This window comes from Harmonia axyridis, chromosome 3 (assembly GCF_914767665.1).
Source record: "Harmonia axyridis chromosome 3, icHarAxyr1.1, whole genome shotgun sequence".
NCBI classification, from domain to species: domain Eukaryota; kingdom Metazoa; phylum Arthropoda; class Insecta; order Coleoptera; family Coccinellidae; genus Harmonia; species Harmonia axyridis.
In genome coordinates this window covers 26,391,331-26,418,903 of record NC_059503.1, presented here as the reverse complement: position 1 = coordinate 26,418,903, position 27,573 = coordinate 26,391,331, and the positions used below count along the sequence as shown (strand labels likewise).

At 35.5% G+C, this 27,573-nt stretch overlaps 6 protein-coding genes and 1 long non-coding RNA gene across 10 annotated transcripts; 2 read left to right on the top strand and 5 right to left on the bottom strand.

Annotated features, from left to right (window-relative positions):
* Nucleotides 1-356: 356 nt before the first annotated feature.
* On the bottom strand, nucleotides 357-9,377 carry LOC123675708 (sodium channel protein Nach-like). Of its 2 annotated transcripts, none has more exons than XM_045611170.1 (9): nucleotides 9,066-9,377; nucleotides 6,010-6,216; nucleotides 5,762-5,957; nucleotides 3,179-3,339; nucleotides 1,986-2,109; nucleotides 1,780-1,929; nucleotides 738-1,078; nucleotides 587-684; nucleotides 357-533 (listed from the first exon to the last, which is right to left on the bottom strand). In XM_045611170.1, exons 1-9 carry the CDS (start codon nucleotides 9,218-9,220, stop codon nucleotides 418-420), a joined length of 1,548 nt encoding a protein of 515 aa, XP_045467126.1. In that variant the 5' UTR covers nucleotides 9,221-9,377; the 3' UTR covers nucleotides 357-417. The 2 variants fall into 2 exon arrangements, with proteins under 2 accessions (XP_045467126.1, XP_045467127.1); XM_045611171.1 differs by having other exon boundaries at nucleotides 3,179-3,333.
* A 762-nt stretch (nucleotides 9,378-10,139) lies between these two features.
* LOC123675707 (peroxisome assembly protein 12) lies at nucleotides 10,140-11,724 on the bottom strand. Of its 2 annotated transcripts, none has more exons than XM_045611168.1 (7): nucleotides 11,507-11,724; nucleotides 11,348-11,450; nucleotides 11,098-11,279; nucleotides 10,833-11,047; nucleotides 10,636-10,783; nucleotides 10,440-10,525; nucleotides 10,140-10,383 (listed from the first exon to the last, which is right to left on the bottom strand). In XM_045611168.1, the coding sequence occupies exons 1-7, from the start codon at nucleotides 11,624-11,626 to the stop codon at nucleotides 10,269-10,271; spliced, it is 969 nt and encodes a 322-aa protein (XP_045467124.1). In that variant the 5' UTR covers nucleotides 11,627-11,724; the 3' UTR covers nucleotides 10,140-10,268. The 2 variants fall into 2 exon arrangements, with proteins under 2 accessions (XP_045467124.1, XP_045467125.1); XM_045611169.1 differs by having other exon boundaries at nucleotides 10,986-11,047.
* Nucleotides 11,725-11,934: 210 nt separating this feature from the next.
* On the top strand, nucleotides 11,935-12,699 carry LOC123675706 (probable small nuclear ribonucleoprotein Sm D1). Its single transcript, XM_045611167.1, has 2 exons — nucleotides 11,935-12,072; nucleotides 12,166-12,699. Exons 1-2 carry the CDS (start codon nucleotides 12,059-12,061, stop codon nucleotides 12,515-12,517), a joined length of 366 nt encoding a protein of 121 aa, XP_045467123.1. The 5' UTR covers nucleotides 11,935-12,058; the 3' UTR covers nucleotides 12,518-12,699.
* A 642-nt stretch (nucleotides 12,700-13,341) lies between these two features.
* Nucleotides 13,342-14,635, bottom strand: LOC123675705 (serine/arginine-rich splicing factor 1A-like). Of its 2 annotated transcripts, XR_006746809.1 has the most exons (5): nucleotides 14,349-14,635; nucleotides 14,082-14,272; nucleotides 13,849-14,021; nucleotides 13,582-13,798; nucleotides 13,342-13,387 (listed from the first exon to the last, which is right to left on the bottom strand). XR_006746809.1 is itself a non-coding variant. In XM_045611166.1 (4 exons), exons 1-4 carry the CDS (start codon nucleotides 14,513-14,515, stop codon nucleotides 13,640-13,642), a joined length of 690 nt encoding a protein of 229 aa, XP_045467122.1. In that variant the 5' UTR covers nucleotides 14,516-14,635; the 3' UTR covers nucleotides 13,342-13,639. The 2 variants fall into 2 exon arrangements, 1 of the variants encoding a protein (XP_045467122.1); XM_045611166.1 differs by having other exon boundaries at nucleotides 13,342-13,798.
* A 5,469-nt stretch (nucleotides 14,636-20,104) lies between these two features.
* LOC123675704 lies at nucleotides 20,105-20,366 on the bottom strand. The gene is made up of 2 exons (XR_006746808.1): nucleotides 20,303-20,366; nucleotides 20,105-20,242 (listed from the first exon to the last, which is right to left on the bottom strand). It is a non-coding gene; the product is annotated as an uncharacterized LOC123675704 (long non-coding RNA).
* LOC123675703 (protein dj-1beta-like) lies at nucleotides 20,236-21,841 on the top strand. Its single transcript, XM_045611164.1, has 4 exons — nucleotides 20,236-20,910; nucleotides 20,971-21,061; nucleotides 21,118-21,349; nucleotides 21,403-21,841. The coding sequence occupies exons 2-4, from the start codon at nucleotides 20,975-20,977 to the stop codon at nucleotides 21,648-21,650; spliced, it is 567 nt and encodes a 188-aa protein (XP_045467120.1). The 5' UTR covers nucleotides 20,236-20,910; nucleotides 20,971-20,974; the 3' UTR covers nucleotides 21,651-21,841.
* A 520-nt stretch (nucleotides 21,842-22,361) lies between these two features.
* Nucleotides 22,362-23,726, bottom strand: LOC123675702 (serine/arginine-rich splicing factor 1A-like). Its single transcript, XM_045611163.1, has 4 exons — nucleotides 23,422-23,726; nucleotides 23,169-23,362; nucleotides 22,937-23,109; nucleotides 22,362-22,882 (listed from the first exon to the last, which is right to left on the bottom strand). Exons 1-4 carry the CDS (start codon nucleotides 23,586-23,588, stop codon nucleotides 22,724-22,726), a joined length of 693 nt encoding a protein of 230 aa, XP_045467119.1. The 5' UTR covers nucleotides 23,589-23,726; the 3' UTR covers nucleotides 22,362-22,723.
* Nucleotides 23,727-27,573: the final 3,847 nt, after the last annotated feature.

Below are 27,573 nucleotides of genomic sequence, written 5' to 3'. Positions count from 1 at the left end.
TTTATTACTGCACTAGTGTTTCTAGTTTTTTTCAATGTAAAACGTGAATGTTGAATGTTGATGTATGTTTTTTAAAGAAAGTTTTATAAATTTATGTTGAAATCTGTTATAGCACCAGTCGCCATCTTGTTTGGACAGATGTGTAATAAATTCTGAAAGTTAATTAAAAATTTTTAATTGACAAGTGATTTAAAAAAAACGCAATACACTGAATGGATACACGTTATGTTACCCTTGTTGCTATAATGTTGAATAATTTCGTTTTCAAACAACGAAATTTTATCTTCAGATGATAATTTCCCTGAAAAATAGATAGAGATATAGAATTTCTTTCTGAAGCTTAATAACAAACTGAATCAAAAGATGCGTTTATTCAAAGTCAATATAATCGAAACAAGTTGCGGAAAACTGAAAGAACTACCTAGAAAACTTGTAAATGTTCTCTGCTATCTTATAAGTGAAAAAAACAATGACCTCGACACAACTGATGATACTGATGCCCATAACAAGACTGCAAATGCCTCCGAACATACCTGAAAAATATTGATTCAGTTGAAGAATAAATTCAAGAAAAAAGGATTCATACTGATCATATCAAACCAATAGTAAACCACATCCTGCTTGTGCTGCTCTACGTATGGCGTTTCAAAGAATATGTTGACAATACTGTAGTTGAGATTGGAACTGAAAAGGATTCTCATTTCAAATAGGTAATTTTTTTCCAAAAGATTATTTACCCTGCAATGTTGCCTTGCTCACTGTTGACGAAATATCTAGAGGTGTCGCATTCCGGATAGCAGTTTCGACAATTGAGAGCGTCCTGCTTCTCCCTTTCAAGACCATCCTCCATGTAGTCCCTGGGGTAAATCTGCCTCCACTTGGCCGCATACTTGCTAAGACAGGCCAAGTCGGCTAAGGTGCACTGATAACCAAATCCAGAAAAAGCAGCCTTCATGTGCATAAAAGAGACGCACTCACAGAGGGCGGCTACACTCCTTATCTTGCAATCCATGATGCAGTCACTCTGGGAATAATCACCAAAGATGGTGCGCACCTCGTGTTTGAAGATACAGTTACGCTGGAAGACGCCACAATATACATAGAATCAATCATGGAAATTTTCACTTAACAACTTTTCCTGGTTAAATATTTTACGATAAAAATATCTTCATTTGTCAACATAAAGTTACATTCTTCTGCACGCCGTGCAAATACATGTATAGGTACTTTATATCTGCACTGCTTTCAGAAAGGTAAAACTATATTCAATAATCTCATTGAAAACTTCTGTGTCAAGGCAAGCTTTATCAAGCCAATTAAACATCAACTGCTTTCTGTGTTAAACCTACCATCATCGGCATCATCAAGTCATATACACAACTTATAGACGAGCCACTTAGTTGCCAACCAAGTTGCCAATTTGTCATATTGGCGACTAAGTTGCTCGTCTGTGGGCTAGTTGGTGATTGGTATTCCAAGTTGGCAAATAGGTTGCTGCAAGATCAAATCGGTTTGATATTCGATAATGTTAGCAACGAAGTTGCAGCATTTGTAGGGTAGTCCGCAAATAGGTTGGATTTGTGGATGATTAGACTGTGTAGAGGGAAGATATCATTAATTCCTTGAATTCTTTTTCTTCTAATGTTAGGCCTTAGGCCTGTTCTTGACGATCTTTTAAATTTAAATCTTGAATTCAAGGCACGCTTCCAAGTGAACTCATTGAATACATTGACAATATAACTAGCGTTATCTAATTATAGAGTCACAAATAAAACATACCTTTTCAATGGAATATTTCTTTGCCTCGTAAACGGTGTAAATACTTTGCGCTGTCAATTCTAGATTGGCCTCGACCCCGACAGGAACCAATTTCTCTATCAAGCTACCTGACGTGGTATCAGGAAAATCTTCGGCCGATGTGATGAGAATCTACAGAAAGGAAAACATTGAATCTCCTCCAAACAAAAGAAAACTATTTTTCTTACTTTAGAACCCATGGTGGCTATTGGGGAGTAAAAGTAATCGCTCAGATTTGTATTTAAAGTGAAGGAGAGCCCAAAGTTACGTCCGAACATTGTGGAGTGCAGGGTTTTGTTGTTGTTCTCCTGCCTTGAAAAAAAATGTATACCTATATCTATCGAAGTGTTTCAGTATTTTGCGCTTTTGAGCTATCAAAAGCTTGTAGTACCTAATTTTTAGGATAATTATTTTGGTAAACAGGGTAAGTCTTTGACTTGTAGATATATTTCAACCGAAGATTCCTGAGGTCAAAAGAAACACTTTTTTCCCTTACCATATTCTCTATTCGGCTCGGTTAAAATGATACAGGCTGATGAAAATCGATAAAAAATGTAATTTTCAGCCATATCTCATAAATGGTTCAATCAAAGAAAATAATTTTCGGAATATAGCTATTCCTTGATGTTATGAATCTTCTCCTTATACAAAATTCCATCCACATCTTCCAATTTTTTCATTATGACCCTTTCATTTCATAAAAATAGTTTTAAGTTTTATCTTCATCGCGTTACCAGAACCATCAAAAATTCTAGTTGAAAATTACCCAATATTTTCGTAACTACAGGTACGTATTTAGTTTGTATGAATTATTCAAGATATCATCACCAATGGCGCTAAGGAAATATAATGAAAGAGCGCTCAAATCCTACGACACCAAATCAGTGCTTTTCTGGGATATTCATATTTATCTGGAGAATCACAAGAAACCAAATGTTCCTATGCCCTTTATTCAGAAACGTCTAGTTGGATATCGAGTTTGAGGCACTGTATTTATGAAAAGTTAAAAATAAATGAGGGTTGATATGATTAAGAAGTCAAAAAAGCTTTGGGCGACTTTTCTCTAGATGTCGAGCATTTTGCATCTATCTATATGCTGCATTCTTTCCCGCGATCTGTCATCGGTTGTTTTTTGTGAGTTTGTATAGTGTTTTTAGATATTTCTAGTTGTTTAGTTCAATATTGTTGAGTTATTACAAAACCTTCATTCATATGGGACGTAAGAAAGTGTGCTCTTAGTGCAGAAACTTGTAAATTCAGTCGAAAATCGTATCCCTAAAATGTGTTTTGATTCCTCTCCATCTGTCAAATTTGTTGGCACATATTGGGGTTGTTTGGACATCTTAAAGTAGATTAATGAATCTTACGTTTCGACACATACATAATTTTGGATATATTTGGATCGTTCTTGTTGAAGTAGTTGAAGATGCAGCAGAATCCGTCCATGGTCAACTCGTTGATGAAGAGGTCAGCACACGGCCTGTTGATGCCGCCCCATCTGCAGTCTGATAGCATGTCGACGCAATCTCCGGCTAACTGTAACTTTCAAAATTCATATTGTTTAATAAAACAATGCAAATTTGACAATATGGTTCATTCTATCCTCTTTTTACAACAAATATCTCGTCAAGAAAAAATATGAAAATATCAACGAAATCCGGATAAAAAAAAACTATTAGAATTAGGATTTTCCTGTTGAAAATATAATAATTGCAACTCTCTTAGCATTCCATGTATACAGAGTGGACCTAACTTAATTTCAATAATTTTGCCGTCGGATAGAACAATTTTTTCCATGAAATTTTCCGATTACTCTAGCTGAGCTGATTCAAAAAATGTATCACATGTTGATTCCAATTGGTACAGGGTGGACAAAAATCCAATAGTTTTGTGTGTGCTAATAAAGTAACGCGTAACATTCTTTATCTACTCCTATTGAATTATATATTCATTATTCAACTGCTTTTGAGCAATTAATAGTATCTATTAACAAACATCGTGAGTTATAATAACTCACTACTATAACTCACTATAATAAATCGGAAAATATGGATCTGTGCTTCTATACTTCTCAGCTTCTATTCGATTGGCCGAAAGGGAACATTCCATTATTGTTATTGAGGGGAGGAATGTCCGAGGGAATGTCACTTTAATAATTTTGACGTTTTCAAATTAAGTTGATATCTAATAATTGTGAATGTTTTACTGAAAACGATTAATTCAGATAGTGAAGATGAAATATTATATAGGTATACATTTCCAAAAGACAAACAGCTAATGTTACCATACAGAATTACTTGCCCAAAAAAAATATTGAGGAGTTTGTAGCAGTAAGGTCATTAAGTCGTCGTTCACAGGGAATGTTTTTTGGTATATTTTAATGCATTTTTATAGGCAACTATTAAAGGTTCTCAATATAATTCTATGTCTGTACTCTGTACTGGATTCGAGCTAGCCGAAGCTAGTTCGATTGTGATTGGTGACACTAAGTTTCCACCTCTCTTGTAGTCGGGATCGAGCACATATGTTTCCCGTTCCTTCTGTCTATATTCTAAGTCTGTATTTTCTTCTTAGTATTTATTGATATAGTCGTAGATAAAGTATAGTATTCAACTTGCGGTAATGGTCATAACTCACTTGATGAATTACAGCACTCGCCTGCGGCTCGTGCTGCAAACTTCATCTGCGTGAGTTATGACCTACATTACCGCTCGTTGAATAATATACTATTATTAGATAAATTAACATTCTGTCTGCTAGACCACAAGTACCAAACAGCTCATTTTTATTAATCTAAAAATGTAACAAACTACAAGGTGTTACATTCAAACCAATTGCCTCTAGACAATAGTCAATAATTATTTTTGATAATATTGTTAATTTAACTAATAAAGAATGTTACGCGTCACTTTATGAGCACATATAAAACTACTGTATTTTTGTCCATCCTGTACCAATTAGAATCAACATTTGATACGTTTTTGGAATCAGCTCAGCCTGAGTAATAGGAAAATTGAAACAAAATGGGGGTGTTCCATTTAAAAAAAAAACAATGACGTCGTTAATCGAAAGTAATTCACCCTGTATATTAGATTATTATATTAAAATACGGTAAATTAAAATAAAAAATCGACGTGTTTGAGGATTATTTCTTAAAATGGTCTGTTTAGCTAAAAATGAATTTGTTCCATACTTTACGGATACAGTGTATGTAGGATACTGTGTTTGCAAATTATCACAATTCTCACAATCTATTCATTTTTCCTGTAGTGATAAATTAAAACGGATTTTGATTGAAATAGCAATTGTTGGAATGGTTGGTTGCTATGGAAATGTATATGTCCATAATTATTATAGTTTGACAACTTATGGAATATCTGAAATTTTTTTGAAAAAATATTGGATAGATTCATATTATGGAGAGTGATAGCGACTTAGGCAAGGCGTTACTTTGCTGCCTAGGCAGGAAAAGTAATACTTTGCTGATTGGTATGTGTTTGCAAAATCAATATTTGTTGTCAATCGGAGAAAAAATAAATTCAAACCCTCGTGAATTTTCGCAGTTTATTTTTTGAAATATAGAATCTAAAACTGGAATAAAAAAAATCTTACTCTTCAATGTCTAGAAGTTTTATCTGAAATTAAGTATATGCTATTTGGTACACAAAGCGGTTGCTACACCGTATTGAACCTTCTAAATCGTGAAGACGATCAATTGATTTTGAAGGAAGGAAAAAACAAACAAAAATTTATATGTTCAACTAGGCAGAAAAGTAGATGGTTGCCTTCGCTGAATTCCTATCTTCGCTTCGCTCGGCATATGAACTGTCAGCCGCGGCAGTCAATCTACTACTTTGCTGCCTAATAAACAAAAAAACTTTTTTCTCGAAAGATTCCAAAGGTTTATTAGATATTGAAAATAATAAACCAAAATGACACCAAATCGAAAAAATCAACATTTCACCTGGCTCATCTTCTTCAACACGTTAAAGTCCCCCTTGAGAACCTCCAAAGGTCTGTCTGGATCGTATTCCTCCAGGAACTTCTGAAACCTCATAATCGCCTCTTCTTCCTGATCGGAAAAGCTGAAATCGTAAAGCTTTCCCAAAAATTTGATGTCTTCGAAGATGAGAGAGACGTTCTGAAGAGAATTTTTTGCGCTATAAAGGGAGAAATTCAGTTAACCAAATTTTTTTGTTTACAGTTTCTTACTATTCCATCGCCATTGCATAAGCCGCTTTCCTGCTTATTCTGTTGATGTTGCAGATGGATATTCCAGGAAATGGCACCTCTCTGATAGGCAGGGTAAACTTCTCCAACGTTACAATGGTAGGGTCCGTTATGAACATTTGCCACATGTACAAATTCAGGTATATCACAGAAGTTAACGATGTTAAGTGGATCAACAGCCATATACATCTTAAAATTTAACTCAATTTAAGTATCAATTATCTAAAAGCCGTGTACCTACATCAACATCAACTGCTTTACCTACTACTTAATTACTAATATCTAGTTGAGTATAATAATATCAGGTAATAGTTATTTATAATACAAGTGCAGAAGGCATTGATATTCTTCCACGAGTTCAAAATTCAAAAACGAGCCACGAAGTGGCGAGTTTTGGAATGAACGAGTGGTAGAATGAGAGTTCTGTACGAGTATTATACATTATTTTCTCTAATTCTGTGGTTATTCCGTTCATTCTTCCACATCTTGTAGAACAAAATCGTGCGAGAATATATCAGAAACGCACAGTTTTCATGGTTATATTTTATTATTAAACGTTGGTACTCCAAACTTTCCGCCACGGCTTTAGCTGTCAATTCATCAATTTGCCTTAAAGAAATCAGTACTGCCAACCAACATTTTTCAATGCAAAAATCACTAAATGATATTTATGGAAATATTTCGTTAATTTCAATAAAAATGCAATGAATTAGAGAAAATAATGTATAATACTCGTACAGAACTCTCATTCTACCACTCGTTCATTCCAAAACTCGCCACTTCGTGGCTCGTTTTTGAATTTTGAACTCGTGGAAGAATATCAATGCCTTCTGCACTTGTATTATAAATAACTATTCTCTAATTCATTGCATTTTTATTGAAATTAATGAAATATTTCCATAAATATCATTTAGTGATTTTTGCATTGAAAAATGTTGGTTGGCAGATCTGATTTCTTTAAGGCAAATTGATGAATTGACAGATAAAGCCGTGTCGGAAAGTTCGGAGTACCAACATATAATAATGAAATATAACCATGAAAACTGTGCGTTTCTGATATATTCTCGCACGATTTTGTTCTACAGGATGTGGAAGAATGAACGGAATAACCACAGAATTAGAGAAAATATTATTCTGGGATTAATTTATTCCGTGTGGAAAATGGAAAATCAGTAAATGCCGATTAAAAACGGGAATTCTGTATAATTCTAATGCCCGCCACTCACGAAGCGTTTCTTCCAGCGTTTGGTAGCTAGCGTCGAAGAGATTGCAGTCAGACAGCTCGGGACACGGCCGTACGACTGTAAATCAGAGTATGAACTTGACTGCCCGACTGGAATCTCTTCGACGCTAGCTACCAAACGCTGGAAGAAACGCTTCGTGAGTGGCGGGCATAAGGATTTTCGCGCGTTTGTTTGGACCAGTTTCATAATCCATCCGAAAAGGCTCTCCTTGGTAAAGAAGTCGTCTAGTAGAAAGTCGCCTTCAAATGGAGCTTGAAAGTTGCTCCGGTTTCATGAACATATCGACCATCTTTTAGAGAAAGCATTCTTTTATTTGTAAGTGTTAAATTTCTTAGGGTTGGCTGCTCTGAGAACTAGCGATTTATTGTCTGCAAGGATGCAGTAATGAATAATTTCAACAAAAAAAGTTTGTGTGATAGAGAAAAGCGGGTGATCGAAATGACACAACAGAACTAGATTATATTTTGTAGTCAGAGAGCATGTGTGAAGAAAAGGAAGCCTTTCTTTCCATGAAGGAACAATATGAGGAAGAACACTTCAAACCTTTTCCTAACCTCAAAATTGGTTTATTGTAAAGAAGATTTCTCACGGACAACGAGACTTTACTTTCTTTTATGAAACTGGTCCTAAGTCCATCATACCTAAGTAGTTGAAGATCAGTTTAAAAACCTCGGCAAACGCACAATTTACATACATTCGTTGGTTTAGTCATAGTATAAAGAACTATGATTCTTTATACTATGGGTCACTATGGTTCAGTATCCCAACTCTTAATACGGAATCTAACCAATCCCACAGGGAGTTTGTTTATTAGGTACCTACATCCTTCTTGTTTAACTCTCTTTCTGCAACGGAAATTTTTAAATTATTGTTTTTATTCCTTTCGAAATGTTACCATAGCAACCGTACAAATCTGACATCTTCAGATATTTTCAGATGTAGATTTCACTCATTACTAATAACAGTATACTGAGCTTTAATATTGCTTTCAGAATCGTAGGCTTCACAACAATTATTGTTATTGTAGAGGGCGTCACTATAGTTTTTAGCTCTGAAATTTTACACTCATTTGTTGTCATACATCTCCCCAATAGCTGATCGCAGTATCGTTATAATTCGAATCTTTTATCTCGGAATTAAAAAATTATTTTGTCGTGTTGCTACGCTAGCATACTTTTGCTAGTAATAAACCATTAAATGAAGGCCTACTCGTCCGGAAATATCCGAATATGTGAAAACTATGCGGTTGCTATGGTAACATTTCGAAGGGAATAAAAACAAACTAGAGATTTCGGCAGATGGATCTATTTATTTTAGTAGTCTGAGATTTCACTAGACACAAAGCAATTATGGGTGCTATAGGTACTCAGTATAACTCCGAAATTATTGGGATAGCTTCACCATTAAATTAGGATTACAGGAGAATCCGTTTTTCATTATCATATTACGAAATCGGGATCCGATTTCTATTTTACTAAATCGAATACTTGAATATTAATATATCTATAATTAAATATTCAAGTATTATTTCGATCGTTTGTACCCTCAATAAAAAGCTTTTCTGTTACGGAGCATGGAAGTGAGTACATTTCCATGTCCCTTCTTATTTTGGTTCCTACATCATTTTCAGAATAAAATTGATGGAACATTCTGAATATCATCAGTGGATAAAGAACTCAAGGTTTACAAAATCTCTAGCAATTTATGATCTCGTAAAAAAAACTAAAACGAGTCGAATAAAACCAAGCAGAATATGTTATTAGCTGTGCCTTGCAATTCCACACCAGTGTTTACCTTTCCAGGGTGGAACCCTCGGTCAGGTAGCGATAGCCACAAAGGCTGGAACTCTTGGTGAACTGTCTGAAGGCCTCCTGCACCGCTCTCACCACCACGAAGTTGAGCCTGCCCGCGCTGGAGGTCTGGGAGCCTACGGAGACCCTTTTCCGCATTTCTTCCTCGCTTGGGGCCCGTCCGTCTCACGACCTACAAAGACGGCCATCTTGTTCCACCAAATTAGAAGTGGATATTGATTACCGATTAAAGCGCAGTGACGACGGTCGCCCGAACAAATTAGAAAAAAATATTTGATTGTGTCAAACCCGTCACGCGCGGATAGTTAATAATACAAGTGCAGAAGGCATTGATATTCTTCCACGAGTTCAAAATTCAAAAACGAGCCACGAAGTGGCGAGTTTTGGAATGAACGAGTGGTAGAATGAGCCTTCTGTACGAGTATTATACATTATTCTCTCTAATTCATTGCATTTTCATTGAAATTAATGAAATATTTCCATAAATATAATTTAGTAATTTTTGCATTGAAAAATGTTGTTTGGCAGAATTGATTTCTTTAAGGCAAATTGATGAATTGACAGATAAAGCCGTAGGGGAAAGTTCGGAGTGCCAACATAGAAAGTAATTTCCGAATTAGAAGGTTATCATCCAGATAAAAAAGGCGTCCATTCGATTTTTTATATTTTGTCTAAAATCTTTTAAGCTGACATATTAAGAAAGAGATGCCTTATCATATTTTAGTTGATTGAGCCTTTTTTAATTTCATTCAAATGGAGAAATAGCAGTTCTCTTCTGATTTAATTGAAGGTTGATGTAGATTAACAGTTAACTCGGAAATACCCATAAAAAAATTTCATCTTATGACTGGAATCACAAAAATTTAGGATTATCATAAAAACTTCCAGACAGAAGAAAATATTCTTTGAGAAAATAAACAAATAGAATAAAATCTGCAACTAATTCAGTAATGTAGAAAATTCTTATTAGTATGAGTAACATCAAACTGAAATAACTGAAATACACATAAATTCCATAACTACAATAAAACATTCATATCAAATTGAAATTATAATATCAGTTTTCTTCCTTTATTAAAATTATCATACATTTTATATATACAAATATTAACACATGCTAGGTGTTCCCATTCCCAATGATCTTCAAATAATTGAACATATTCAGCATCACATAAGAAATCACTACTTATTCTCCCTCGAATATTCGCACTATATCCAATGGTTTAGCTGGAACTTTGGTCACAGGACAATATTGGTGCTCCCTCAGATGTTTCATAATACAAGTAAAACAGAATACATATCTGAAAAAAAGAATGACATAATTTCTGACCAACATGATCAAAGATTATGAATTTACCCTGATACTAATAAAACAGATGGCAACTTCCAGTACTGTTTACATATAGGACATTTTTCCTTAAAATTTTTCGATTTATTGTCAGCCTAAAAAATTAAATTGATAAATGAATCACAAAAACTCTGAAATAATGAATATTTTAGTTCATTATTTTCAAGTTGAAAATCCAAAACAAGAGGCTATTCTCTGTACTCACAATGGGTGCTGATATTTTAGGTAGTGCCTCTGTATTGAAATTTGGTTTTAAATTGTTCAACGATTGTATGAATTGAGTGTAGAATGCTAAACCTTCCAAAGCACTTATCATCATATTCTTGACAAAACTTCTAGAAAAATCTCCAGCACTAAAATCATTAAAATATTGATAAGCCTATTATTCCATTATTCTACAACCTCAAATTTCCTATCGAGAAAATGTTCCAAATTGTAGAACTTGGCATCTGTGGTGAATAAATCAACTTAGTATTCAGCACATTTAATATGGGAAGCTGGCCTTCTACAACACCACCCATATATTTCAGATAATTAACTACTAGCCAAACATACCACCCTGATTTCAGTAAGGGATATACCATCATAAACTTCTTTTTCATTCGATCTGTAAAGCCCTAAAATGAATTTATATCAAGGTAAGGTGCTACATAGATGTAATTCCTACATTTTCCAACGTTCCTTCAATATCCTGGGCCATGTAAAGGTTATATCTCCCTTCCATTTTTCTTTTGAGATAAGGCAAGAAAGCTGCATAAGATGCACACACTAATTTACAGAATTCACCCAGTGGCTGATCATTGTTATATACTCTTTTGAGACCGTAAAAATTTTCTGAGAATGAGGCATCTGGAAAATAACTGTTTGACTTCATCTAAACTAATAAATTTTTACTACTTCACAAAAAATTTATTTACCAAAGTTTTTGAAATAATAATATTGTAATAGTCCATTAATTGCTAGCAAAATTTCTTCATGATGTTCAAATAACCAGTTGTATTTTTCTGGATATGAAGATGCCTATAAACAAATTTTCGAAAGAAATTCAGGATCAGCTTCTGTACTAGATTACCTACCAATATCAAAGTTCGTATAGCCGGATAAAAAATTTCAGATAATGAATCTTGAGCCAAAATTTCTAAAACGGATGGTTTACATTGTGAAGTTGTGGTGAAATTTGCAGCATAATGCGCCATTTCACTTGATTTTATGATAATTCAGATAAATCGCAAGGATTAAATGAATTAAAAAATTTTTAAATAAAGATTCTCATTATTATTAATTAATGACATAACCTAACAGAGCAGAGAATAGACATTAGACATAGAATAATATTATTCATATTATTTCTGAATAGCATAAACTTCATACATCCTGAATTCATTTTCAATAATAAATACATTATTAAAAACAAAATCAACTCAACAATGCTTATAATCATCAAAAAACATGGCGCATATGAGGAAACCAGAGTTTAGACGAAGAATAATTCTATGTACACTTTTTCTAACCCAATATTTTGATTAACCGGTCCTTGGTTTCTATGACTCGAGCTTGTAGTTTGTAAAAGTTTATTTTACTAAGCTAAGTGATCATTTTTATAACTTGAATTTCACATCTCAGTCACAATGAAACTCGTTAGGTAAAAAGAAAATATTTCTGTAAATTAATGGAATAAACTTAATCCAAAAATTTTAGTTCAGAAAACACAATGAATGGTTTTTTATATTTTCAGGTTTCTGATGAAATTGAGCCATGAAACTGTTAGTATGGAACTTAAAAATGGTACTGTTATTCACGGCACAATCACTGGAGTTGACGTAGCTATGAATACTCACTTGAAATCAGTCAAAGTAACAGTAAAAAATAGAGCTCCTGTTAATTTGGAAACTTTAACAATTAGAGGAAACAATATAAGGTATTATATTCTTCCGGACAGTTTGCCATTAGAAACTTTACTGATAGATGACACACCAAAAGCTAAAGCAAAAAAGAAGGAAACAGCTAGGGGAGCTGCAAGAGGAAGAGGTAGAGGCAGAGGACGTGGTGGACCTAGAGGTCGTGGTAGAGGAAGAGGTCGTAGATAAAATGTATTGTGTATCTATTTCAAATATAACTAAACCTTTTTTCAACTCTAATGGGTAGATGTTTAATCCCATTTCTAGTTATAGGTTCTTAGATGGAGCAAAATCAATTAAAATCCCTCAATGATTAATTTTTCTGTCTAATATCCCCTTTTCTAAAATAAATACAAATTTTTTATCTGAAATATTTATTTCTTCTACAAAATTTCGTCATACAAATTGGCCATTACTCAAATAATAATTTCAGCTTTGTGAACTTATTTCTGCTTAAAATGATTAAAAATGCTTCGTAAAAATTAAATCTGATTCATTGAGAACAGAAATAAATTGAAGGCAGATGTAAAACAGCGTTAGAATGGCATTAAATACCTTTGGTTGATTCCTTCCTATCCTGAAAATAAGTATCCTGATTTTCGTAAGAATATAAGAAAGAAGATGGAGGTTGATCCATCCTACATCTGAAGTCTTGCAAATATTCTGCTAATTCCAGAAGATCCAACAAAAAAGTGCTAAAAACCTGTTTGTTCTTTTCCTGATCCAGGACCTATTTCAAATAAATTCAGTCAATTTCGTGAAAATATAACTCAATTACAGTGAATAAGTCGAGTCATTTGCTAGAGATATTTATTTTAAAAATTTTTTCCTCAAAAGCTATACTATTCTTCATATTTTCACTTGCCTATTGGATCCTGTAATCCAAATTTGAAATCCTCAGTCCAAGTGACAATTTTCTATAAATCTGAATTCCTACAAGGAGAAGCAAACTTTGGAAATTCCTCATATTCATCATAAAAATCCCACGAGGTGCAAAACAATGAAGATAGATCCTTATTTATAAGATATTTATTTTACTCCAAATCTATGATCATCCTCCTTTATTCCTCATCCAATGGAGAGTTTCATAAAGTGCAGAAAAAAAATCATTAGTCATGTACACATGTACATACAAATCAAAAAAATTACAAGAGCATTCAGAAAAAAATTTAACAGAAAAACATTATTTTCAATACTTAATACAAATAATTGATGAAAAAGTACGATTTCATACCGAACACAATCATACATACATAGAGGAATTGGCGAAGAAGATCCTCCTCAATAATAGAAGGCTAAAGAAACTTTTGTTCATGAACGAGATCTACTCCTTGAATAACTATGCTTTAGTGGTGAATATGTTGGGGAGCCACGTCGTTTGGGAGAGTAAGAACGGCTTCTTGATCTTGCATCAGACCTTCTGTCATTACCACCCTTATCTTCTTTCACTCGAATATAGGAAACTTCTCCCTGCAATTTTATTTTTGAGAAAATGCATGATAATAGTCCAGGGTCATTACCTCATGTGATCTAAATCTAGAGTCATCAAGTTTCTTTATAGCATATTTCATATCTTCATATCTCAAGAATTCGACAACTCCTGATCCATCTTTGAAAGAGTCTGCAAAGCAAACATCACCAGCTTCTCTCATATGGTCCTTCAAATCTTGCCAAGACCCTGATGAGGGAAGACCTACAACATTCCTTCATTAAAAAACATTTCTTCAATATGGAATATTGAACAAATATATACCAGTAACAAGCACTCTAAATTGAGACCTCCTAGCTGGTGGTCCTCTAGAACTTCTGCCACGGTCACCTCCTCCGCCTCCACCTCTGCCACCGCGGAATCCTCCATGTCCACTTCCTCTAGGAAATTCAACCCTTAGTCTATAACCATCATAATCATACCCATCCCTTGCACGTACAGCATCATCAGCGTCTCTAAAGAATAAACGACAACAATTAAAATAAACGTAGTTATTTGATATTTAATTGATTTGTACAAAACAATGAATACCTTGGATCTTCAAATTCCACAAAAGCAAAAGGAGGACCTCGTCGATTCTTAAGATCAACAAACGTCACTTTGCCGAATTTATAAAAAAGATCTTGAATGTCTTTTGATCTAATATCTGGAGGAAGATTTCCCACATAAATACGACAATCATTACGACTATTGCTCATTTTTCCTCTAAATACACTCTGATTACACAAAAAATTCTATATATATAAATAATGGTTTCTTTTTACTATAATACGATACGTTACTCCTTTGCTAATAAACGTAGATAATCTATGATCAAACCGTAAACCAGTGAACATGGAGCTTACTGTTAGCGTTCTGTGGTCATAAGCAAATTAAAACATTTATTGAAAAGTTTACAAAATCTCATTGTTTCAACTTCTGTAAACTCTGTTAACATATATTTGAATTATTGTTTTTGGATATAAAACCGGTATATGACATTATGAGAATATATTTGCTTTATGACACACGCCTTTTTTTCTATATTCTATGGTGAAAACCACAGAACATATATATTAGTGTTCTGTGGTAAAAAAAATTGAAAAGTCAGTAACACAATAAAACGGCAAGATGTCAAGAAGGCGAAATTATTACAAAGAGAATTCAATAATTCATCATCCTCGAAAAAATCAGGTCTTTGGTAGTGAAAAGCTACTCTTCCACCGAACTACTCCAAAATAAGGCTATTACCATTGTTTAAGGAGAACAATGCTATTACATAAACGTCAAAATTATAGTAGACAAAAATTACAGACGATAATATCAAATTTGAAGTGCATTATTCAATAATATCATGGTACACCAGAGATTAAGGGCTGGTATTATAAAGGATAACCAATGGTTCAACCTTTGCGTCAACTACCAAATTCCTTTCTAGAAATACGGAATTTGGTAGTTGACGCACTGCTCAACCGTCAGTTATCTTTTTACAATAATTTTATAAGTTTTGATTACTAAGAAAATCCTTATAACTTGTTATACGGAATTTCTTTGTTTTCTTATCTTCTTCTTCCAATGCATATCCATTAATGGATGTTTGCGATAACATTTTCCATTTGTTCTTTATTTCTGGCGGTGTGTATCAATGACTGTACATCGCGTAGTCCTGTCCATTGCCTGATGTTTCGCAGCCAAGACATTTTCTTCCGTCCGATTCCTCTCCGACCTTCGATCTTGCCTTCAATTAACAAATGCAAGAACTGATATTTCGTGTTTCGAATTATATGCCCTAGATATGCTGTTTTCCTCTTTTTGATCACTTCAAACAGTTCACGTTGTTTATTAACACGTCTAAGAACTTCCTCATTTGTCATCCTAGCCGTCCACGGCACCTTAAGTATTCTGCGGTATAGCCACATTTCGAAAGCCTCCAATTTGTTCACTGTGCTCGCCTTCAATGTCCAACCCTCCATACCATAAAGAAGCACCGACCAAACGTAGCACTTTAGGAATCTCAGTCTTAGGTTCAGGTCAAAATCGGAACAGGTAAGCACTCTTCGAAGCCTCAGGAATGCCTGTCGGGCTTGTTCTATGCGACATTTCACTTCCTTATCTGATGTCCAGTCTTCACAAAGCCAGATGCCCAAGTATTTAAATTTTTCTACTCTCCCTATGGGCCTTGTGTCGAATATTAATGTGGAGTTTTCAAACATATGAGGGTTTCTGGAGATAATCATATATTTTGTTTTCTTCGTATTTATATTTAAACCTATTGATTTGCTTTGTTCACCTACCTTGTCGACCAGTTGTTGTAGGTCGGTCATGTTATCAGCTATTAATACCGTATCGTCAGCATATCGAAGATTATATATCCACACTCCATTAACTTTAATTGCCACCTCCATATCCTCTAGAGCTTCCTGGAATATCGCTTCCGAATATAGATTGAACAGAACTGGGGACAGCACACATCCCTGTCGCACTCCTCTCTTAATTTGTATGGTGTTAGACATATTGTTGTCAACTTCAATTTGTGCTGTTTGGTTCCAGTATAGATTCTCAATGCACCGAATGTCTTTTTGGTCTATATCAAGCCTTTTGAGGAGTTGCATTAATTTGTGGTGTTGTACACGATCAAATGCCTTCTCATAGTCTATGAAACATAGACACACATTCCTTCTCTGATCATGGCAATTCTGGACAAGCACTTGTGTGGCGACTATTGCCTCTCGTGTACCTAATCCTTGTCTAAAACCAAATTGCGAGTCACTTATATCCCTTTCACATTTCTTGTAAATTCTCTGCTGTATGATTTTAAGGAATATTTTTAAGGTATGGCTCATCAGGCTGATAAGTCTGTGGTCTTCACATTTTCTTGCATTGGTCTTCTTAGGCAGGGGAATAAAAGTCGAACACAACCACTGCTTGGGATAATGACCTGTCTCATATATAGTGTTAAATACTGTGTGAAGTGCTGTGATGCCTCTTCCGTCCAGGAGCTTAAGTATTTCTGAAGTAATTTTATCTGGACCAACCGCTTTGTTATTTTTGGAGCTACGTATTGCTCTTTCGATCTCGTCTTTAGTTATTGATGGGCCGGTTAGTGAGATGTTGGAGCCAACTGGGGGTCTGTCATCGTCAAACAATTCTTTTATTAAAGAAATAGATCTCTCGCTCAACACTTGGTGAAACATCGTTATTAATAATTTATTAATTCTTTTATATACTCTTCCCAAACATTGGTTTTCTCTTTGCTCTCGAGGACTATCTGGTTGTTTTTATTGACTGTTACAGTAGTTCTAGCTTTTCTATATATGCCAGCAGTCTCTTTAAGTTTTTTATGCAGATTGAAATTGTCGTGTTGATTTCTTATTCGATCAATTTCCTTGCATTCACTTTTAAGCCATTCGTTTTTTGCTATTCTTATTTTCGATCTTATGAGCCTTTGTATGTCCCTGTACATGTTGTTATCATTTTTGTTCTTGTGCTTCCGCCGTTCATCCATTAAATACAAGATCTCATCTGTCATCCATTTTTGCTTTTTGTTCTTTACTTTATATCCTAATCTGCTTTGCATTGAGTTTGTTATAACGTCCATTACGTTCTTCCAAGATTCCGTTAGCCTGTCTCCAATACTCGATGTTATTACTTGAATTTGTGAGTTTATCTCATTAGCCAATTCAGATCTTATTATTGGGTCCTTCATTTTTTCTAACGCGATCTGTCGCTGTGTGGTCGACTTTCTCTGACTGCGTGCGTATACCTGTATTATGTTAACATCATTTGGCTTAGCTCTAAGTTTCAATAATGCAGTGCGGTCCGAGTATGGTACAAAATCCACGACAGATCTCAGTAGTTATAACGATTCCCACACCCCTCCTGTGTTTTGGATCTTCATTTCCAGAGTAGAAGAACACTCCATTTTCCACGTTGCACCTCCCCACACCAGGCCACCAGGTTTCAGCAACGCCCAGGACATCAAGTTTGAGTCTGCTCATTTCACGTGTGAGGTTTGTCAATTTTCCAGCTTCAAATAGGCTTCTCACATTCCAAGTTCCAATCTTTAGTGGTTTCCTCAAGTTTGCTCTCGTGCTGATTAGGTACATTTAAAGTCGTTCCCCCCGGAGATCCGATTGGGGAACTATTTATACCTCCGGAAAATTTTGAATTAAATGTACTCATGTTATTGTCTTGGGAAAAATAATGTTAAAGGTGGTTTCCCGTTGCCGTCCTTTATGCCAAATGATAGCTTGTGAATCGGCCGCCCATTCTGGGTCAGACGCCGTTTGCAGTCGCCCAATCTGGGAACAGACACTGCAGTGCTAGTTTTGGTCCGCCCCGAGTATTTGATTTCCTCGATATCACCCATATATGGGAGGCATTCCCCTATCCGCCACCTGGGGAGGCGCCCGATGGGGGACTAGCAACCTCTCACGGGGTTTTTTTATATCTTGATATAAAAAAACACCTGTGATGGCTCTTTGATTGCCCGAGAGGCACCGCTTGAGACATTAACCCAAAGTCATCACGCTTCGTTATGTCATAGAAATATAATATAATTATATTATATTTCTATGTATGGAGTTCAGAGGTGTGTATGGCAGGGACTACTGAGTTGCCATTCTGATGATTCCTTATGTGGTCCCGGGATGAAACACCGGTGGAAAAGGGCGCAAAATACTCCATTATATTTACTACATAATAGAAAATTAAGGAAAGGAGGGAATAATGTGAAACATACATTTGCATATGATCATGAACCTTGAAAGAGAACTTTTGTCAAAATCTATCTCTTTTTTCTCTTATGAATCAAATCGAAATTTCAAACATTTTATAATATATTGCGCATTCCTTGGACAGTACACCGCACTAATGTATCAGTATTCAGTACTGACAGAACTCAACATCACCACTAGACTCGCCAGTCGCCACAAAAAGAAGCATTTTGAGATATTTCGGACATGTAACCAGAAGAAGGGAAGGTATGGAGATATTGGTGGTGGAAGGTATAGTCGAAGGCAGGAAGATCGCCATTGCGATGGTCCGATCAAAAAAAGCAATTGACTGGTCTTTCTGAAGCTGCACAATAAGAGAGAAAGAAACTATGAATCGAGTAGCATAGCGATTAGCGACACCACATCCTTGCGGAGGATCATGGTCCATGGAGAGAGGAGAAATAGTTTATTTCAATAGATCAGTACTGACAAGTAATCTGTCCAATGGGCTACTTTATTAATTTCTACATGTCCCCCGAGCAGCTAATCGGACCATAGAGTGCTAATATTATCCTCCCTCCTACTTAAACTCTATGATTAAATGATAAATAGCCAGAGATATGGAGTACTTTGGTGCTACCAAAGACTAGAATCACAGACTAACAAGTAATCTGTGCTAGAATACTACTAACAGTACTAACTAGTAGTCTATGGTACTACTCCATATCTCTTAAGCTTAATAGCACAGAACACTAAATAATAGAGAGTTATTGCAACGCACAAATAAGCGATCTTTTATTACAGGATCTCTTATTTTGACATGTACGCATGCGCACTGAGTCAGATATTAAGGATTGCCTAAATCTAAAATACAGGCATCCCTTACTTTATTTAAATACAGGCGACCAACTTTTATTTAAGGATCCTTTATTTTGACAGATATCTGTTTATGCCGAATATTTGCCGTCGTTATGCAGCAAGAACTAACCTATAAATATTGGTAGCTGTTTAGGTAAACAAAGTAAACTTTTTGAGAAATTTGCATTTTATTTCTTGATTTTCGGCATCTGTGGGAACCATTTCATTCGAGGAAAAAAATGTGCTCTCAATAATGAATTTTTCAAGAACTTATACGATTCTCAACAAAACATCACATTTAATTTGATCCTACTAAAAGAATTAAAAATAATACTGATAAATCCTGAATTTTATTAGAAATAAGAATTTACCTATATGTATAATGTAGTATTGTTACAGAATGCTACTGCATACTGAATATTATTTTTTTATATTGAATATAAGTAATTTATTCTGTAATATAGAAACACCAATGGGATTGTTTTGAAAGAAAAATAATAAACTTGTTACCTAAGTACTTTTTTATATATTGGATCAACATAGCATAAAAAAAGCAAATCACAATGCAGAACCTAGAACCTAATTAATTATCAGTAATGTTATTATAAAATTATACGTTAAGTACACTTTTTTAAAATTATTGTAGGAAAAGGTACAAAAATACATAACATAATTCTGTTAAACAAAATAATCTTCCAATACTGGTGGTTTTACATGAAAAGAAATACCTGATTGACTTCCATTCAAACAAGTACATAAAGTAGACTGATATTTTACATAGTGATGATACTTTGTCAACAAGTTTCTCTAATAGTTCCATCGATAAAACCCCAGTAGTTTGGTACAGCTCCTCCCATATTACGAATTGGTAGACTAAAAACGAATTAAGGTAATATAATAAATAATTTAATTTCAATTAAGCTAATAGCTTACCTATAACTAGAGCTGATAACTATTTCTATAAAGCCACTTATGTTCATTCAAATTATCTTAGAAGTGTCCATGATTTTCCACAATGAAGTTTGCAGTTATAAAAATAAACTTCGATAATGATTGCGAGACTTGTAGTAAAAATTTTCCAAGTCAACTAGTCGATTTGTTTGAATTGGTTTTGATATATTTTCTACACCAACTGTATCTATTATGAAAAATCAATTCCTCAATAATGGTCCCAGCTAAAATTGCTAACGCTATTTGTTCTTTCATTTTCGATTTTGAACTTTTACCAAATGAATTATTTTATTTATCAGAATACAAAATAAAGGTGACAAAATATAAATATGTCAAATTTAAAGATCTGTCACTTTACTGACTTTCGTTAAAAGCACCTTGCACTTTTAACCACGTCCACGATAGAGGATCCTTTAATAAAAGATCGCTTATTTGTGCGTTCCAATAACTCTCGAATAATAAAGCTCAACTGCCAAAGTCTAACCTCAACAAATCAACCGTTCCCGTTCTATGTATTCTATGAAAGGTCAAATTAAATTTGATTTCAATTTTTAGAGGTCGATCAAGAAAATATATTTCTGTTGTACTAGGTAGTTTTTATTATTCAAAATTCTGCGTCTAAATTTTCACAATTACTTGACAATTTCCAGGAAAATGTCGAAAAAAGCATGCGTTTTCTTAGCACCAGGAGCTGAAGAAATGGAATTTGTTATTTCTGTTGATGTTCTTAGAAGAGGTGATGTATGAAAATCATCTAATTAATTAAGTTGACAAGACGTTTCTAGTAAGAATTGTAGGTGAATGTTACTGTTGCTGGCTTACCCTCTAATGCTACTGTGAAATGCAGTAGGCAAGTGAATATTGTACCTGATTGTAGTTTAGCAGAGGCTGCTTTAAAAGGTCCATATGATCTGTTAGTATTACCAGGAGGCTTAGGGGGAGCTCAGGCTTTAGCTAAATCTGATGAAGTTGGTAAATTGTTGAAGGAGCAAGAGTCTTCTGGTAGACTTATTGCAGCAATTTGTGCAGGTTTGTTCAAATCACGTATTAAATATTGAAATTCCGATTGAATTTACTTGTAGCCCCAACTGCATTGAAAGCTCATGAAATAGGTATTGGAAAAAGCATAACCTCATATCCTTCAGTAGAACTCCAACTCACAGAAGGTGGTAAATACTCTTATAAACAAGACAAAGTAGTTGTAGATGGAAACATTATCACAAGCCGTGGACCTGGTACGGCATTTGAATTTGCTCTTAAACTTGTCGATTTATTGAATGGAAAAGAGAAAGCCATAGAAGTAGCCAAGGCAATGCTTTTAACATATTGAAAATATAAAAATTTGATTTTTTTGGTCATTCAATACACGGATGTATGTTGATACATGATAAATTTTAATTTTGCATGTAGTTCTTCAAATTTGAAAACGATTATTTCTTATCGAAATATAACTTAGGATATTTCTAAGCTAAGGTTAAGATTGTTCACTTAGCAGGAAATAAAACTCATTTTGATAACTAAGAGTTTATTTAAATCAAAAGAAAAATTTGAAAAACATTTATATACCTTCAGGTGTTTCCTATCCTGAAAATAAGTATCCTGATTTTTCCTAAACATACAAGACAAGAAAGAAGATGGAGGTTGATCCATCCACCAAGCTGGATCCTTGAAAATGTTCTGCTATTTTCCAAAGATCCGAGAAAAAGAGCGTTAAAAACCTGTTTGTCCTTTTCCTGATCCAGGAGGACCTAATTCAGATAAATTCAGTCAATTTCAAAGGAATCATTGTATACAATTATTAATGGAATAAAAAGTTACAAAATTTCCCCCAAGATAATTTCTCTTATATGAAAATTTCCACAGTAATTTATTTTTTCAAATTGTCAACTTGCCTATTAAATCCTGTTATCCAGATTCCTGAAATCCTTAATCTCAATGCTAATTTCTTAAAAATCTTAAATTCCCATGAAGAGAAGCGAACTTCTAGATTTCCACAGATTGATCCCAAAAATCCCGTGAGGTGCAAAAGAATGAAGATAGATCCTTTTTATGTCATATTTATTTTAATCCAATTCAATGATCCTCCTTTATTCCTTTTCCAATGTCGAGTTTCATAATTATAGAAAAAATTCATTAGTAATCATTGTAGATAAATATTAAAGGAAAATTAACAGAAAAAAAATACATGAGGGAATGTTGAACAAAATTTTGAAATTTTGAGAAGAAAATTCTCGATTTCTTGTTTCGAAATAAATTTAATTATACAGATATCTGGTTCTGGTTTAGATATTTCTTTTTCAAATCAAGAATTTACCGACTTGAAATGTAAAACAAACACTAATATACATACACTGCAAATTGATGGAGAATATCCTTCTCAATTTAAAAAATAAAAATAGTCCTTTAAGAACGAGATCTGCTCCTAGAGTAGCTCCTTTTCACAGGTGAATATGTTGGAGAACCTCGACGTTTTGGGGAGTAAGAACGACTACGTGACCTTGGACCAGACCTTCTATCGCTTCCACCTTTATCTTCCTTCACGCGAATGTAAGAAACCTCCCCCTGTAGATAAATTTTTAAATAAAATGCTCGAAAATAATAGTCCAGAGTGCTTACCTCATGTGATCTGAATCTAGAGTCATCAAGTTTTTTTATAGCATATTTCATGTCTTCATATCTTAAGAATTCGACAACTCCTGATCCATCTTTGAATGAGTCTGCAAAGCAAACATCACCAGCTTCTCTCATATGGTCCTTCAAATCTTGCCAAGATCCAGATGGAGGAAGGCCTATTAAGTTAGTCTTTAGTTGTTTTTTCTTAATTTTGAAAATATCATTAAAAACATACCAGTGACAAGTACTCTAAATTGGGATCTTCTAGCTGGTGGTCCTCTGGAACTTCTTCCACGATCTCCTCCTCCTCCTCCCCCTCTGCCACCTCGGAATCCTCCTCCATGCCCACCTCCTCTGGGGAATTCAACCCTTAGCCTATAACCGTCATAATCATACCCATCTCTAGCGTGAACAGCGTCATCGGCATCCCTAAAGATAATAACAGTTGTTGTTATTAGATATTTCAGCGATTTAGCCAAGTACAATACCTAGGGTCTTCAAATTCAACGAAAGCAAAAGGAGGCCCTCGTCTGTTCTTGAGATCAACGAACGTAACTTTGCCGAATTTGTAGAAGAGATCTTGAATATCCTTGCTTCTAATATCTGGTGGAAGATTTCCCACATATATACGACAATCATTACGACCACTACTCATTATGAAACGATGAGTTCACACTATAAGGCTTCCTGTCTTAGAAAATTAACAAAATTTTATATGAAAAATGGCTAATGTTAGGCTTCTGGTATCATAGATATAGATAACTACAAACAGAAACAACGAAAGGAAAGGGTACGTCTATTTCTGTGGTATATTAGTGCTCCGTGATACAAATCATTCATTCATTTCAACTGCCGTTGAGGACGCTGCGAACTGTAAACAAACATGGGGGAAGTTGAGTAAAATTTTCGGAATTTACGTACAACTCGCACAACTATTATTGTTTTTATTTTTGTCCAAAATATTGAATGGTCGAGGTCACACCACACTACACAAAATATTGTGCAGCTATAGCAGCATTTGTATTGTAATCATTGATTACCAAAAAGCATTTTTCCGACGGAAAATTCTATCTCCATTGTGGAACCTTCAGCGTGCGTTAATTACATTGAATGCTGAAAAATCTGTTAAATCAGAAGATTTCCATTGGTGAAAAAGGCATGAAAATCAGTAAAATATAGTTTCAATAAAATCACGAACTGCGTACTCACATATGGAGGAAAAAAAACCCTTATTTTCGGTCGAAATCGAAGTCGGTTGAAATATAGTACAAAAATGTTTTTATTCTTCGAAAAAGTTGATACCAATAAACAATAACTATATGCCTCAATTACCCATTTTTTCGTAAAAAATATGCCTGCACTCCTAATAGTTTTGCACGATAAAGCAATCGAAACCGAAAACTTTTTGCCAGTGTGAGGAGCCATGGGCTAGGTGTGGTCTATTAGTAATCTGGTGGTTTTATGTAAAGAGTTTTAGTGATTTATGGATAATTTCTAGTGAAGTGTTGTATATTAAATTTAGATGAACAGTTTAGCTCTTTGAATTTTATTTATATTGAAATTCAACAGATAAAATGGAAAACTTTTCAGGTTTCACAAACGTTTTCAATTATTTGGAAGTTACTTCAAATAGTAGGTATATCAGAGTGAACAACTGCGTAGTAACATACATATGATTCTAGTGGTAATTATTGATGGAAAATTCAATATTGCCTTTAACCTTCCATCAAAATAATGTTACTTTGCCACTGAGTTTTGAAACTACGTGTATAGAGCCCTATATTCACCTCTCATTAAAGAGCAAATAAAACGCAATAGTAACAATTGAAAACAAGAAAGCAGTCTTAAGATTTAATTTAAGAGGGTTCCGTTGCACTGTGACCTAATGATCTATTGTGCCCCCCAGCCAAGCTATTCTCGCCTTTACATGATCTACAGTCGCTCATCCTCCAAGTTCCAGAGTTCTAATGAACTCCAGTATCTGGAATGGCTTATTCAAGCAGACTACTTCCGCATTTCTACAAGTTTCTTGTCCAAAGCACATATTGCGTTGGCTAATGATGGCGAGGCATTCCGACACCAGGTGTTCCGGAGTTTCTTCCTCCTCCCAACAGAATCTGCACTCGTCATTTTCTGCTAGACCCATTCTCGTGAGCTGTGTTCTGAGGCGACAATATTCTGTGAAGAATTCAGTGTGCTAAGATACTGATACTTCTTGGATCTCGCAGTTTCGAAGAAACTTTTTGAAATGATCCCATCCATCTATATTTGCCTATACCACAGAAAAGTTCCGGGCCAATAAAAGGAGTGGCAAGTGTGTTGGTCTCTTCATTCCCTTTATTCTCGAGTGGCCGAGAACCCAGACTAAAAAGACCTTCTTATTACCTATTTCATTGAGTTCTCTTCGGGACTTTAATACCGTCTCAGAATCGGTGATATGTGAGCTCTGTGCTTTGATTGAAGTCTGACTGTCAGAATATATCGCTTTATATCACCAGAGACAACAATTCTTGTCTCTGATATCACATTTGTGATAGTTTCTTTATAGGTTGATTTCCACACATCTTTCTATTGCCTTCTATAGCCTATTTCTAGTGTCTCTGCCTGAAGGACAGTGGCCTAACGATTGTCAGCACTTGGTGCCAGTCCCGAATACTCCTGCTGTCCAGCGCCATTCCCTGTCGTGGTTTTAGAACTATCTGTGTACTATTTATGGTATTATTTTTTAGAACAATCTACTCTTCTACTTAGTATCATAGTGAAGTTTCTCTCGATGCTAATAGAAAGTAGTCTTTTGATATATATTATATTATACAAGTACCTGAATAACAATTTTTTTATCATGTATTCACGAAAAACGAATCTTTTCCGCATATAGTTTATAAAGAAGTAACATTTTTTTGCAAGAGTGTCTTAAATGGAACCTCAAGGGGGGGCGTACTTACATCACTACGGAGGGCCAGGCCTTGCTGAGGTCCCTGGAATTATATAGCCAGGAGTCTCTATTGACATGGGAGTGCCGTAATACTATAAAGCAACTGGCCAGATGAAATCAAAAGTAACTCTACTATGGGTACCAGGGTATTGTGGTATTGATGAAAATGAAAACTCCGAAGAATTTGCAATCAGGACCGGTTGGTCCTGAGCCCTTCTGTGGGCTTGGAAAATACCAATACAACAATACACTTTTGAATACCTCGGCCACCACTACACCTGTGCCGGGGTTACCCCATGTGACTCCACCAACCTGGATGCCCAGCTGGGCCGCATAATGAGAGCACCCTTGAAGCCCCAACAGAAGTTTGATCTCGTGAATCACTATTCAATACCGAGATATGTACACTCCATGCAATCCCCTTCAGTCAACTCCAAGGTCCTAAAGAAAACCGACAGGCAGATAAGAAGAGCAGTACCTAAATTAGATTCTATGACTGTCTGTACACATAATTGATGAAAGTCTGTATACCCCCGTGAATCTGGGGGGTCTTGGTGTGTTCTCCTTCTCCAGGGAGATCCCAATAATCATAATGGCTAGAGTGGAGAAAACGAGACGATTCTGTGAACTTTTTGATGGAGTAATGACATCTAAATTTCCTGTGCCGACCGCGTGAGGAAAATGATCAAGCCACATCTCAACACCAAGCATGCGGTCGACAAGAACAATGCAAAAATATTGGAGAGATCATTCTATGGAGGAGGTACAAGACAAGCTGAAAACGACGGTGCCTCAAATTTTTACGTTCATTCACCGCCGATGGTGTGGTCAGGGGAGGACTATCTCAGCGATCAAGCTGAGAACTAAATCGTTGCCCACGAGAGGGCTGCCGTATGGCCCCCGTGAATCCAGGATGTGCAGAGCTGGTTGCAGTAAGGTGGAGTCCCTTTTCCATATGCTCCAGCAATGCCCCCTTGGCCATACCAAGCGGATGAACAGACACAATTTTGTCGTGAAGAGGATCGTCGATGCAGCTCGAAAGAAGAGTTGGGAGGTTCTCTAGGAGCCTCACATCAGGGACACCAGAGGCAGGCTCAACAAGCCCGATATGGTCTGCACTAAAGGTACGGATGTGATAGTTGCAGACGTGGGGGAGTCATGGGAGGCCCCTAGGTCGCTCTCTGAAACATATCATCTGAAGAGAGCCAGAGCTGTTGGAGATGGTGGCGGCAAGGAATCCTAGCAGGAGCATCCGAGTCCTACCCTTCCTCATCGGAGCAAGGGGGTTCTGGTGCCGAGAAAGCAGTGCCCTTCTGCAAGCCCTCTCAATAGACACCACGCAAATTAGAAGGGATCTCGTGATGACAACTCTACGAGGAGGATGGTCCATCCACAAAGATGTCAGTCGCAGAGCGTGGGATTAGCATGTAGGGAATCTATCGATTCCCTCGAAAATATTCCGTCCGAGAACGAAAATCTTAAAAACAGAAGAACTCGGTGTAAAAACTTGGAATAATCAAAGCCACACCCCTTAGGGATCCGTAGAAAGGCGTTGTGAATGGCGAATAAAAAACAGCCGGAATGCCCATAAAACTCGGCATTTGAGGGAGAATAATTCAACAGAGTTCAGACCATTCTACAAGAAACTACGACTTCCACAGATGTTCCACACTTGCACCGACAACAAGAAGATTGAAGAATATCA